Consider the following 14,761-nt stretch of genomic DNA (forward strand, 5'->3'; position numbering starts at 1 on the left):
GCTGTGCATTATAAGGGGGTCGTTTTTTACAACACTTTACTGACCAGAGCAAAAATTTAGAGAGAGGTGGAGTTTATAGGAAGTTAACTTTTAGAAAAGGGCTGTGCCTGGTTTTCTAAAGTAACCAATTAATGAAATTATTACAGATCAAAGTTCGTGTTTAATTTCGAGTTGACAATATCTTATTATCACCATCAATCCACGTTGAAGCTACGAACTGAAAAATTCAAATTAAACTCTTCCTTTTTCATGTCTTCGTTCTATCTTTTCTTTGTTTGTACAGTTTGTTTATCTTCACTTGATGTTTAAAAAAGATTTTTAATAAATAAATAAATATAATCATTTGTCATGCATCCGTGAAAAAGAAAGCGTATGTATTGTTGGCAACGAAGATTTGTTTGACTCATAAAACATACGATTTTTGTAGATTTGTTATGGGAAAAATATAACGCATCTCCTGTTTTGTATATTTTATATCAGCAGCTATGGCGTTATTAGTTAGTAGAATATTGTAGAAAACAAAGTTGTGAATAAGAGTGATTCTGTTGAGTCATTAACAAACTTCGTGAATGCAATAAATATTCGACTAAATCTGCAACTGTATTTACCATTCTAAGAAGATGGATGATGTTGAATTTACTTTTCGGCTAAGGCTGTATATATACATGTATACATATTTACGCCCTCCTAAGGGGCGTAAATATGTATACATGGATGGCGTTTTAAAGAGCTGTTTGCTGTCTAGAGGGTGTTTGACGACCGCGAATTTATCGTCAATGTGCATGTGGTGCATATATCGTCATATGGTGAAAATATCGTCAATATGCATGTGGTGCATAAAAAAACCTGTTAGTTAGTACTAAAAAAAACATTTCCTTCCGAAATAAAATATACCTTTTGTGTTATTTTTAATTAGCTCATAATACTAACAGTAATAATAATAATAATAATAAAATCGAAACGGTGAAGATGCAGCGCCAAAACGCTTACATGTCTAAACGCAGGTGAGTTCCCTTCTGTATACACGCTACTTTACTTGTACTTTCTTTGCAGGTTTTTTACCAAAAATTATCTTATTAACCTAGTTCTTTAAAGCTTGTTAGAAGGTTTATTTATTTATTTATGATACAAAACTATAAAGAAAACTTTGATTATAAAATCAATCCTTTCGGGATTTTTGGGATTTTAGCAACAAGCTTTTGGTAGAATATTTCGCGAGCAGATTTTCGTGATTTTCGACTTTTGCTTGAACTCTCCTTTCTCTCTCATTTTTTGTCTCTGTCGAACAGGCATCCCTATTCTAATTTCCCGCAACACCATTTATTCAAAGAACTCCAAAAGTTAATTGTTTTTCTGCGAAATTCTGTCCACTTTAAGCCGAATTTCTAGCCACCTCTCAACAACTTGAGCACTGCCTAATGAAAAATTTAATTCTCTTTCATATAGGCCATCTTGATACCATATGTAGGCTATCTGGATTTTATATAGGCCGTCTTGATGTCTCAGTTTATGCATGTCAATATTTCGGGGTTGCTGAGACGTACCTTGACCTTGGAGTCTAACGGTTAAAGCGTGATAAATTTAGTAAATGCCGCCCCCGCTCTCTCCCTACCCACTTTCTCACACGAACGTCTGAATCACGATAAAGATTACAACGATTGTGAAGAAGTTTCAAAAAGAGATGATGATTGATGCATCACATTTGAGTTTCTTTTCCCACATTCTTTGTACTCACGAAAATTTGCCCACGCGACAATAAAAATATTGCTTACTACGAAAGATTTTTTTTCCAAAAAAAATTTACAAAACATGGTCTCGAATTTTTTCGCGCGAATTTCTCTGTCCGCGAAACTTTTTGTCCTTGACCCTGTTTATACAATTTAAAAAAACATTTGAATAGCTCAAGCTGTAAGTTGACAGTTGACAGGAATATAGTAATAATAGCGGGAAAACATAAGGCGATGGTAATTTGTTACTTGTGTCCTCTTGACCTACCAGGCTGCACAAAACAGTGTGAAAACGATTCCATTCACAGGACTTTTGTTTTGCTTTCTTCAAAAAAACAACCAGAGCGCCATTCAGAAGCAAAAAAAAGCCTTGGGTGCGAAATTCGGTGCCCATAGTCTTTTCCGTATATTGGAGGGTCACGAGAATGCAGAATTAACACCAGAAATGTAAACAAACTTCACGTGCGGATAGTATTTCGAAACTGAACAGCAAACCACTCTCAGCACAGTCGCAACAAACAAAAGCGAAATAAATTATTTGTCATAACAGGACAATTATATAGGCAATTAAAATATTTTCAACATTTCTAAACGTCATACTGCCCATCACATCACATCAAAGAAATAAGCTTTTTTGAGAATATAGTAAGAAGTTCCCTAGTAGTTATATTTTAATTCGAAACTAAACTTTTTATTAGGCAACGGTTTAGCATCGGAGACTTGTTTTACAAAGGAAGTAGAAAAAACAGCAAACTTCAACAAGATTTGGAGGGAGAAGAAGACATGGTGGATCCTCGTCAACAACAACAAAGAATGAGTCAAATAAGTATGGATGAAGATTTTGAACCAGAACAAAATGGTAATCAAACAGGTATAGATAGCTATATATGTTATTGATTTTTTTTCTTTTTCTTCAAATACTGGGCTGTATCTTAAAAGCTAGATAGATGTACATATTTTACATGGCTAGTGTCACAAATATTGAGGGATATACCCTGTCTATTATTTCCAGGAGGGGTCATGGCTTAGATCAGGGTTCCTAGAGTATTTAATGCTTATTTTGAGCCACATCCAATCATTCACTCGCTATATTGAATCATTGCCAATGGCAATTGAACCCAGGTCTTCCGCATAGAGTGCAAGAGTTATAACCACTAAACTTTATCATATATTTAGCTAGCTAACTATGTATAGTTATATATAAAAAGTTGCACTTTGACATCAGAAATGAACATACTTTCATTGAGTATAACTAAAGGAATTTAAGAATCTTTCAAAACAACATTAAAATTTATGCCTAAAATTTAATTTCCTTTTGAAAAACTCAGCTTTCTGTTTTCGCAAAGATTGTTTCTTCAACTCCTATTACTTAAAAAAACCTGCATTAAATTAAAAACAACAACACACATTTTGGTTGTAGTGTAAAACACCATGTATTATCTTTAAACCCTATATGAACTGTTACTAGGTCAGAAAAACAAAACATAACAGTCTTTCCAATGTGCCTGCACACATATTGTTATGGAATGATTCTCACCGTAACGATATTTATCTGTAACATGTGAACATGTCTTCTATCAAAAGTCCTGCATATTTGATGAGAAAGATAACCACAGACATATATACTGCTAAATATATCAAAAAGAAACTTTTGTCAAAAGTTTTGTGTGTCATTTAACCTTCTGTGTCCTTCTCCACTTCGTTCTTCTTTGCCATGTTGACATGGTTTTACATTTAAACATTTTTCTGATTTACGTTATTACGCTACTTGTATGAAAGAAACAAACTATATGGGTTTTAGAAATGCTATATATATACCCTCTTTTGTGTTTTCCCAATCACTTAATTTTGGATAAGCAATAAACAACATCAAAATCTTGAATTTCAATGACATTAATACAAAAAACTTGATTTGCTTCATTGATTTGCTGATCAGCAAATGCCACTGACATTAAAGTTATTTTGGTGTTTTCCACTTCATTCGTGAGCTCCCATTTAAGATGCCCAACAGATTTGCATTGAAGTAGCTTGTTTAACCTTGTTTGATACTTATGTTACATGAGTGTTTTGAGATTAAATTGTTTTAAAGTGGAAGATAAGCTTTAAATACAGACTTTGGGTTCGTCTTTAGGTTGTCTTTTTGGTTTAATTTGAGGGCTAATATTAATAAGAATTTTTGTATGTATAAATAAGCACCACAAATGTCATTGTAAGTACAACTTTCAAAGTACAAAGTATACAATACTGGCTAAAACTGAATATATATAATAAAGAAAACAAAAGTTCCTTTAGTTTCGTTTAAAAACGTATTAACTTTCAATAAAGCTATAATCAATTTCTTTATGTTGTATTTTTAAGTATTTGTAATGACATATGACTGCATTATAATAAAAATTGATAAGCAGTATAACTTAAACCAAAAAAAGCTACACAAAAATATGTCATTTTTAAAGCTAAAAATTTATATATAATCATTTTCACACAGCGAAAGAGAAAAAATATTTAGCTCAAATGTGCCAAAGTTGTATATTTTTGTCTAAAAGTTATGCCTAAAAATGAAAGAAAATTTAAAGAAAAGGTAGCTTCAAGCTGTACAATTACTTATAATGCTAGTTACCCCCAATGCTGGTTTTGACGTCAGTTTTCCACCCATTGTCATGTAATTGCCCTTAGAAATATATAACACTCTGTATCGATTGAGATTATTCAATAGTGCCAAAAAATAATATGACACACTATTTTAAAGACATTCACATATAGTAAAGAACTGATAAGTTAAAGTCACTCATGCATATATTAAGGTGGTAATTTCTTTGAATATTTGATTACCAATTTGTATGTTGTCTGCTTTTTTACTAACTGATAAAATATATTACATGTAGTTAGTCTACAATGTGTTTACCAGAACTTCTCATCATCAAGTTGTAAGTAAACCTCTTACCAGTTTGTTAACTTTCAAAATTCTAAACAACGAGCATGTTTCAAGGATTTATTTTTTCTTTTGCATGGTTAGACAAATTTCCAGTGTACTCTTAGGCACTTCCTCCTGTTTGCAAATAGTTAATGCACATTTTTTTATTTTGACATGGATGTTTTACCATGTATTCCCATCCTTACTCACATCTATTAACAAGAGAATGAAAATAAGAGCTAGGATATGTACCCTCTTGAAAACCCCACCCTTCTGAAAACCTATTAAAAATCTTACTTTTAAAAACTGTCTCTGCTTTTCTTACTCAAATATTCACAGCATGTAGATATTCTTGGTGTAGAAGCTACGATTAGTGGTACCTGGTAATACAGTACTAATGAAACCATAAAATACATACTTAAATAAATAATTCTCAATATATGACTCAGCTCAATATATGATTTGCTAACTTATGCACAATTTTTGTGTTAATATTATAATAGTGTGTACAGAGGTATATACCTAGAAATATGGAGTTTTTCCTGCGTAGGTAATCCCCTGCTACCATCCTTCCATCAAAGCCCTAGAAGTCAAATTATGTTAAAAAAATATAAATTTATCAAAAAAAGGACATTATAGTTCTTAAAAATTAATCTAAAATATTACTCCAAAGCTTGATGAAGGCAAAGACAGGTTGTGCTAACAGTCCTAAAAAAAGCTTTTCCAACGACTCAAATCCCTTGACTGTAGAGGAGGGATACACACCGTTCTTATAATGTAGTATTTTCTTTATCATCACTAACATTTATTGTTACAGTATACATAACACTGTCTTGTGATTTAGTTTAATTGAGTCAGTAATTTTTATTTTTATACTGTCTTCCTCTCCTTTCTTTTATTTCTGTATTTACATGTAGAACAATAAGGTAAAGAAAATATAACCATAATGAATTTCATTAAATTTGGAAGCCAACATTTAAGAGAATTGTTATTTTTGGTAGGTGTCTGAATGACAAGCTTTTGTTCTTTTGTGTTTTTACTCTTATGTTGTTGTTTTCATTTCTTTGACTGATGTCATCAAGTCATAAGTTGTGTTTTTATCCAAAAGATCACTTTGTTGTCAGCAGTAATATATGTAACAAATGAGAAGAAAGGTTAAAGTTATGCTTGTTAAGGTTTAATGATATTAAATTGATCTCCTTAAAGCTTTTATTGTTTTTTTATAACTTATAATGTAACCTCTGGAGATACTTTGCTTCCACTTTGTTTGAGATATGGTTCATGAATGGCTGTTCTTCAAATATTTTTTTAACTAGAAAATCAAAAAAAAATTGATTTTAGACTGTGGAAAACCTAAACTTTTTTCCAGTGTTTAAATGTTTCAAAAGAAAGTTACCTCATTCCTTTTCAATTTCTTCCTTCCATTTTTCTTTTTTGTTTTTTTTTTGTTCATTTTTTTATATATCTTTATAATTATATTACTATTAGTATTTTGTTGAAGATAATTTTTCAAAGATTATTTTTAAAGGAAACTCCACATATTTATAATTAAAGAAATTTATTTGATACTGTGTATATGTGTTAATATGGCGCACAAGTTGGCAAGGTATCCTTCTCGAAGGTCGTATATTGAAGCCATTGAGGGATATATATTTCTGGAAAACGAAGGTAACCATTTTGGCAGAAGTCATATTTAATGCAGTATTTCAAATGATGCGGTGTATAAATAAATGGCGGTGTGTATTTGCACATTTAAGGCCTTAAAATTTTAATTATTCACAAAAACAATATTTCGTTTTCATTAATTATTACAAACGTAACGAACTGTTTCCGACTGTGATGAACAAATAGGTTCAGTACATTTAGTTACTGGTAACGATTGTTGCTGATATCACAACCAGTGTACATTAATATATACAATAATATATTTAACAATTGTTACTATCACTGTTACCTTTATTGTTACATTATCTTTGGATTGGCAAAACAAGTGAAAGATAGGGTGACGTTTTTCATTTTTTTCCCTCATTTGCAAGGATATTTACCAGATAAACAGTGATGTGATAATGGAACAATCATTACTACTAGATTTTGATTCTGTTATCTAACACAGATAAAAATTATAAAATATGTGTAGTATGTTCTTACCCATTGGGAAATTTGGTTCAATTTCATGTTGTTATAGTATATGGTTTGGGATACTAGAGAATGTTTCATGTATTATTCATAAGAGGATTTGTTGTAACTGTGAAACAATTGGTGATTTTTTATTTCTGTTTTACTTTAATTTGACTTCATCAGATGTAATTCTAGGGAAAATAATTTTGTATGTATCTATACCAAGCTTTTACTTATATTGCACAAAGTCATAAGTTAGTACTCCTTATGGTGTAACAAAAATTATTAAAATTTATTTCTGTGCCAAAATATATGCAGAATCAATATACAAGAGTCTAAATGCATACTCTTGGATATGCAAATATAAAATTTGTGATTTTAGGAGGAGATTCTTTGTTTCTAAACACCTCATTGAAAGTTGCTGACACCAGGAGTCGAAATTGTGAAATAAGATTGAAAAGTCCTTTTGCACAAATGCTTTTGTTTTATACTTTTTAACCCTCTTACTTTTTGTTGGACATTTTTTTTACACCTAAGAAAACATATTTGAATGCCACAAAAATGCTATATACCAGTGATACTAGTTATAAGGAAAATTTTGCCATGATTGTCCATTGATTTCTTGCATCTTATGTACAAAGCTTTAACAGTATGGAATTCCTAATGAAGTAAATGTATAGAAATTTTATGAGAATTTTTAAATCTTTATGAGAAAAATTTATGCTTATTGTTTTAAGCATACAAAACTGGTCATTTGGTTGTTTCTGTATAAAATAATTTCTATACTTTCTTTGTTTCTATGTATGTGTTTTGGCAGGAATTTTGGTAGTTAATAGATCTTTAAGTTGTTTCAGCCTGCAAATCATTCATCTCTTGTGCTGCTAGAAATGACACAAGGTGTTAAGTGTTAAGAATGTAAAATAGTTTAATAGGAATTATCTAAAAAAACAAAAGATCTTCGCATTTAACCATATATCTATCAACTAATGAAAAAAGAATATATACATCTATTAACAGTTAGAACACCTTTGTTCTCTTGCATCACCTGGATGAAACTTTACTTTTTTTGAAAAAAAATACTTCGTTAATTATTCATATACAAATATTTTTAAAAGAAAAAAAGAAGAATATTTTGATCAGTTCTGTAAAAGAGAAATAAAATAATAAGGTGTGGGAATTCTTTCTGCTGTTCGATATAATTTTATGTTTTAATTTTAATGTATCCACGGAATATATCTTATCCAAATAAACACACTTAATGATATCAAAAAAGCTGATTAAATGTCCATTGCATTATTTTTTAAAATGGTACGCATAGGATTTACATTTCAAGGAAAAAACATGTTTACATAATTTGTTCTTCTTGTTTTAGATGGACCTCAACAACCATTGAGCATGAAGGATCAGGAGCAGGTATGATTTTAAACAATGTTTCACTATGTTATGTAGAGTAGGGACAAGAAGTTATTATTATAATTTTTTTTTTGAGTTCTGATATCTCACAGGAAAAATGTCACACAAATGTCATATTCTGATTAAGAATCACTGTCACGTTTTTTTTCGCCAACATGGAAGGGATAAATTTCAAAAAGTACATGACTATTGTTTTACTTAATTCTTTGTTTTGTCTTTTAAAATGTGTGATCTTTCTTTCAATGGAAAGCAAATACCAGATATTGTGTATATTTGGATGAGTGTATCTGCGTTTTTTGTATGTGAGATGATCAGATTAAGCTCTAAACAGGGTCGTAGCAGATTAGGGGGTGGGGACCATGGGGTCACGCCCCTCCCAAACTGTTTGTCAGTTATAGTTTAAATGGGTAAGACTTGCCTTTATTACCCAATTTAGGATGCTAATAAAATCTTAAATTATCCCCTGGCTCTTCAGCCCAACCTGCCCTCCCTTTTCTGCAAAGTTTTGGTGCCAGCTACATTCCAGCTAAATCAAAAGAAGTACAATGCTTATAATCAAACTTAATATTATGACTCAAGCTTCTGCTGCTATAGTAACTTGTTGCTGTAACAGACAAATTCAAAACGTGAGAAGATTAATAATGTTTCAGTCAAACACTTGAAACATATTTGATTATTATTACTGGTTAAAACAGCTGAATAGGGGAAACTATGTTTTCGAAGTTTTTATATTTTATTTATTATACAAAATAAAACTCGTATATGTTTTAGAGATTTGATAATAGCCTGTTTTTTTTTACACTCTTTTTGTGTCGGAACTTAAAACGTTAAGTCAGTCTACAATCTTCTTCATTACACATTTTACAAGCCATTATAGTTTTCGAATGTTTTCGTTTTTTGTCTTCTTTTTTCGTCAAAGTAATTTATGAGAAATTGACTTTTGATTGGCTTTGGTTATGGTTCGAAAATATAAAATCGAAATTAATTTGTTTGAAATATAAGTGTGTTGTTTTTCAGTTTGAGACAGTGGAGCAACAGAAATATTGGAATTTTGGGTGTTTTCTGACATATATACTGGAGATAGAACAAGTCAGATCTGATACTTGATAAAAAATTATGATATTAGATACATGTCTGATACATACAGTATATTGCGTTCTAATACCAACTGAAGCGGTTTCCATAGTTCTCTTAAACTGTTCTTTTATCGCGGACATGCTTATTTTCCTTTAATCTCATATAAACATTTCTCCAGATTACCTTGGTAATTAATTCAATTAGTATGCCAATTAAGAAATAGCCTGTAATTATCTTGTGTTTGACATTAAATTTGGAAAATAGATTAGTATAGATGACTTGCTATCTTGGTAAATTTTTTGGTTTTATTTTTTGGCAGACAAAATAAAGTAATTTAATTAGCTAATAATTCTTTTTAGAAGATCTGATTGGTTAAAAAACTATTTGCTTGCCGAAATAAAATGTAAACAATGCTTCTAGCAAGCCACCTTCAAAAAATTGACTTTTATTCGTTATTTTTAAGAATTTTTTTCACACATGCTTCCCATCAATCAATGACTTTCAAATGACACCCAGGTATTATTACCTGGTATAACAAGAAATTAGGCAAATATCGGGTAGATTATTCTGACTACTTGAAAATTTACGATTTTAACAAAAAGGTATAATTTTACACGATGAATAAAAAGCGAAATGGAAAACCCCTCTTATAAACCCCATCAAAACTAAGAAACTTTTGTAAAATGACCTTAGAATTTATAAAACTTTTTCTAGTTGACGTTCGCTTGGTTTCTTTTAAAAAAACGTGTACATCTAGTGATCCTTATAAAATGTTAAAAAACGCATATATATATATCACGCTAAAAATTTCAATGATGGATAAAATGTTCTTATACAGCTTGTAACTGCATTTCTGTTTGTGTTGAAACATGACAAGAATTTTATCAGAACTGCTATTCCTTTATTAATCAAACCAATTACAAGTCGTTCACGAAACAATCTACGCACGTGAAATCTGTGGAATGCTAATGAGAGATTAATTAAAATGTTGATTAGCCCCATGAACGTTTTAGTGCTTCTCTTTTGCGGCTTTTTAACGAACAGAGAACAAACTTTTAACTCGTTCTTGCACGTCACATTTTTTATTGTGGTTTTAACTAAAAATTAATTTTTTACCATTGCCTGAAGGATCCTTGTTTTAGTTAAAACTGTTGAAGTCGATTGTAAAAAATGGCGTTTATTTTAGGGAGCTCCCTCCCAGCAACTTTTTTTAAAAAGACTCGTCATTACCTAATGACCTTCAGCGTAATTTGATTTTTTTCTTTGTGTTTTATTTTAATAGCTTGATTATTATTTAATTGCGGAATGAATAGAATAGGATGAAATGTAATTGCGTATTTTTGAAATTTGTTTGATGTGTATTGTACAATAAAAATAGATAAGGATTTGATATAAAAAAACGCATCTGGTAAGATTGATACAGCAAGAAAAAGAGTTTAAAGCGAAGTTTGATCAAGCACAGATTGCGGAAAGTTATTGGGAGGAGTAAATTTTATATCATTACTGCTTTGCCAGAAATTGTGTTCACACGCTGAGCGATTTTTTCAAGAAGTCTGAGAGGAACATGTAATTTGGGTGTAGTAAAGCAAATATATAATGGCGCTCCTTGTGACGACAGAAAGTTTAGTTGAACACAACGAGATGGGCGTACAGCAAGCCCGTACTCAACAGGTAGCAAAATAGGCCCATTTTTTTTTAACCAATCACTTCTTATGAGGGTACTATACCTGTCAAAGTAGTTCAAGATGGTTTTTATGATGGATGTTTTACTGAGTATATAAAAGTCATTCTCAATACACAAGGGAATATAGACCACTGCATTTCAATTCCTATACAAGTGTTTTAGTTCCAAGCTAATTATTCTACTACGCCTCGTTTTCAAACCGAGGTAGAATGGGACATTGCTAGCAATTTCTATCCTAGCAATATAGCGTAATTTATTAAAAAAAAGTTTCACCGGGTGTACAAAAGTTTTTTTTGAATAAACAAGGGATGTTAGGCCACTGTATTTCATTCCATACACAATTTTCATTTTTCTTAACTAAATGACAAACCACGTTTCCCGCCACACTTTTTTCCCAAATTTCTTCCGGTGTTTTAAAATCAATGCTACGATTCTGTCAGTTTAGCATGATTCAGTTTTACTCTGTGTGAACATTTGATCAAAAAACTAATGTTGTATTGGTTTTCCGAAATCAAAGTATGTCTTCATTTATCCTACGACACCTCGTTTTCAAACCGAGGTCGAATTGGTTTGTAATGTGGTATTAAGTTTCTAATTCGACAGTTTCTTTCAAACGAGGGTTTTAAATTTCAATTTAAAGTCCTTCAAGTATGTAACAAAAAACAATTTTCAAAAAGATTGATTATTACTTTGTGTTTTTTAGTTTTGTATTTTACGAACGTCGTTCTGTGTTTTCTAGATGTTGCAAGAACTAAAGAAAGAAAATTTCGATTTGAAGTTACGTTTGTACATGACGCAGAAAAACAGCGAGGTATGTTTGCTTCGATAACCCAGCCTTAATTCACCGCTACTTGTCCATTGTTTTGTTTCTTTTTTTTTTGTCTTATTAATATCTGTATCAAAAAATTGCTTTTTTAAAAACCATTGAATGAAATTGTCACTTCTAATTTTTTAATCCGGATTTAATTACAAACCGGTAATTCCATCCGGTGTGGCTATTAAAGAACAGCAATACAGTAGACGCTTTAAATTGTAAGTAAATCATACATTAAGAAAACTGAGCTGTGTGGATAGTTATTTCTACCGGGCTATTATCTATTATATATATTTTTCATCGTAAATCAGAAAAAAAAATTGTAAAACAATAACGAGTTTCCCAATAATTATCGCGGAAACTAATATTTTCGAAATTGATATAAAAGTAGCAAAAAAATGGCGAAAATTGAGCTCTGCAAAAATTAATTTCCCTTATATAAATAAGTCCGTATAGACTCATCTGATTGAATGGTTTTGTATCTGCGATATATACTAATCGTTGAAGCCGAAAGCTGACAGAAATGTTTCTGTTGTTTAGACAGCTGAAGAGAAAGCGTCAGAGTATGAACAACAACTCGCTGCTTTGCTGAACAATTTGGAGGATCAGCAACAACTTTCCGAACAGCAGACACGCGAGTTGAACGAGTCAAAAGCTCGCGAGAAACGATTGCAATCAGAGAAAAACAAATTACAAGTCACGTGTCAACAACAGGATGAAAAAATTCACAACTTATCACTAAGTTTATCCAAATTATCATCCAGCATGCACGACGTGTCGTCGCCAAAATACAGTACTCCAATGCGTACTGCAACGTCGGCGTATTTTCCCGATGACGAGGACCATGATGATTCAGATGTACGTCCTCTTTCGCCGACGCGACCGAATGTCTCCCACGTTGCTCCGATGAGACGAGGTGTGATTTCGACGTCGAGTTTTAACGATGAAAGCACGTCGGCAGGTTTAATGTCGCACGACAGAGGTGTCCACCATAGCGTGTCGGAGAGTACTAACTACCACACGTCGACTCCTGTAACTAAGAACTACTACAACACGAGCCTTGACAACCGACATAACCAAGGCTTTGACAACGTCGGCATTGTCCGACCGAATAACACCAGAACTGTTGTTGACGTGGAAATTCCCGATTCGCCGACAGCCACTGACACACCGAAAAAGAAGAAGAAAGGCATTATGAAGGTTTTCAAGTTATGCACCGGAAAGTCCGGAGAAAACCGTGCCCGTCAAGAAAGCATGTATCACAAGAAAGAGCCTGCTAAAATTACCATGACTACGTACAATGAATAAGAACGTCATCGTTCTATTTTTAGAATCAAATATTTTTAAAGTTTTATTTTTTAAAAGAGAATTTTATAAATAGAATTAACATTTCATGTTATTTGATAGTGCAATATGCTTCCGTTTTATCGTTAGGTGGTGCTTGGTATAAACTCAGGACCAGCCCCTTTTTGTTAGCGTAGCATATAGAAAGAAGTTGCTCACGATCTTTAAAAATTTCCATAGAAAACAGAGGAGGCTTTTAAACTAAAACCGTTTTATTAAAAGAACTGCATTTGTTATGTATTTTTTGGGTAGTTATAACAATTTCAAGGTACAAAACAAAATCTAGGGAATAAAATTTTGCCTAACTTTTGACGACAACGTGCCCACGTATATGTTCATATAGGATGTTTTCATTTCCAAATTTACGTCTAGTGTAACATTTCTAACTATGCACATTTTTAAGGCGTCGTCGAACTAAAGTGTAAGGGTTATCGCTTGGTTGAAAGTAAGGCTCATTGAGTGGTTGAAAGTGAGGCGGATTGTATCTAATTGAATATTTTAAAAACGATTGATAATCTTATGTTAATATTATATTTACATAATATAGGTAATTATGCATTATATAGTAAAATTATGCATGTTAATGTTAATTATGCAGTGCTGAAAACAGAGTATTTTTAAGTGATATTCTTTGATGTTCTCATTACATAAAGTCATTGTTATTTTTAGCTCCAATGAGGGAGCGTTTTCTCACAACTAACTCTCCTGGATAATAATATTTATAATTGGTGTGTGAATATTTTCGTAAACGAAGCACATAGTTCGATTTCAATTGGTTCTTAACAAATCAGATTGTTTTGTTTCGATTTTGATTGGCTTTTAACTCAACGTCCTCTTTTGATTTTGATTGGTTCTCCATATATCTGTTAGTTTGTTTAAACTTTATGACTGTACATGAAAACATTTCTTTCTCCAAATCACTTGAAGTGAAAACTAGGCTTTGTTACTTGGTAACTACGCTTTTCTTACACTAAACATTTTATAATTTTATTTTAGCTATTAATTACGGGGTATGTATATTATATAATTTTTAATGTTTTATAACCACGGGTTTTACTCATTCAAATTTATGCGCTGCATTTCTTTGTACTTTCTGAAAAATTAACTTTTTCGGCTGAGCTGAAAAAAATCCTGAAAACGAGGCTTTAAATTTTACAGGTCAACTACAGGTTTTAAACTTTGAACATTTTCCTATTCTCTAGGTTTACACAATCTATTTTTTTACATATGTATATGATATATTATTTTGATTATTTATTATTACAAATCTAATTTTCGTTTACGAGCCAACATGGTTCGACATGGATATATATAGTAATTCTTCCTCATTCAAGTAATGTACATATTTTGTATCATCATGTAAAAAAATCTAGCCAAGTTGGTCTTTTGTTTTTCTCTCACCTCTTAGCTTTCATTTTGCTCGATCTAAAGGCCGGTTTCCACACAGCTGCATTTTGCGCCCAGTCAGAATCAGCGCCGCGACTTTCATCGGATGTATCGAAACCATTTCCGTTCAGCTATTTTTTGCTGACATGCTTTTGCAAAACATGGCTGCCGTACACAGACGATATTTGTTGTTGCAAAATTTGATACGATCCGATGTCGTTGCCGGCCATCTTGAAAATAATCTAATTAAAAATTCTCTGGTAATTTATTTACAATTCTTCGTTTTA

At 31.7% G+C, this 14,761-nt stretch overlaps 1 protein-coding gene across 3 annotated transcripts; it reads left to right on the forward strand.

Annotated features, from left to right (window-relative positions):
* Window positions 1–923: 923 nt before the first annotated feature.
* LOC130625464 (uncharacterized) lies at window positions 924–14,468 on the forward strand. Of its 3 annotated transcripts, XM_057440565.1 has the most exons (5): window positions 924–1,004; window positions 2,426–2,598; window positions 8,129–8,169; window positions 11,670–11,741; window positions 12,285–14,468. In XM_057440565.1, the coding sequence occupies exons 1-5, from the start codon at window positions 970–972 to the stop codon at window positions 13,050–13,052; spliced, it is 1,089 nt and encodes a 362-aa protein (XP_057296548.1). In that variant the 5' UTR covers window positions 924–969; the 3' UTR covers window positions 13,053–14,468. The 3 variants fall into 3 exon arrangements, with proteins under 3 accessions (XP_057296548.1, XP_057296549.1, XP_057296550.1); XM_057440566.1 differs by lacking the exons at window positions 924–1,004; window positions 2,426–2,598 and adding an exon at window positions 6,147–6,306; XM_057440567.1 differs by lacking the exons at window positions 924–1,004; window positions 2,426–2,598; window positions 8,129–8,169 and adding an exon at window positions 10,579–10,917.
* Window positions 14,469–14,761: the final 293 nt, after the last annotated feature.

Source organism: Hydractinia symbiolongicarpus, chromosome 14 (assembly GCF_029227915.1).
Source record: "Hydractinia symbiolongicarpus strain clone_291-10 chromosome 14, HSymV2.1, whole genome shotgun sequence".
NCBI lineage: Eukaryota > Metazoa > Cnidaria > Hydrozoa > Anthoathecata > Hydractiniidae > Hydractinia > Hydractinia symbiolongicarpus.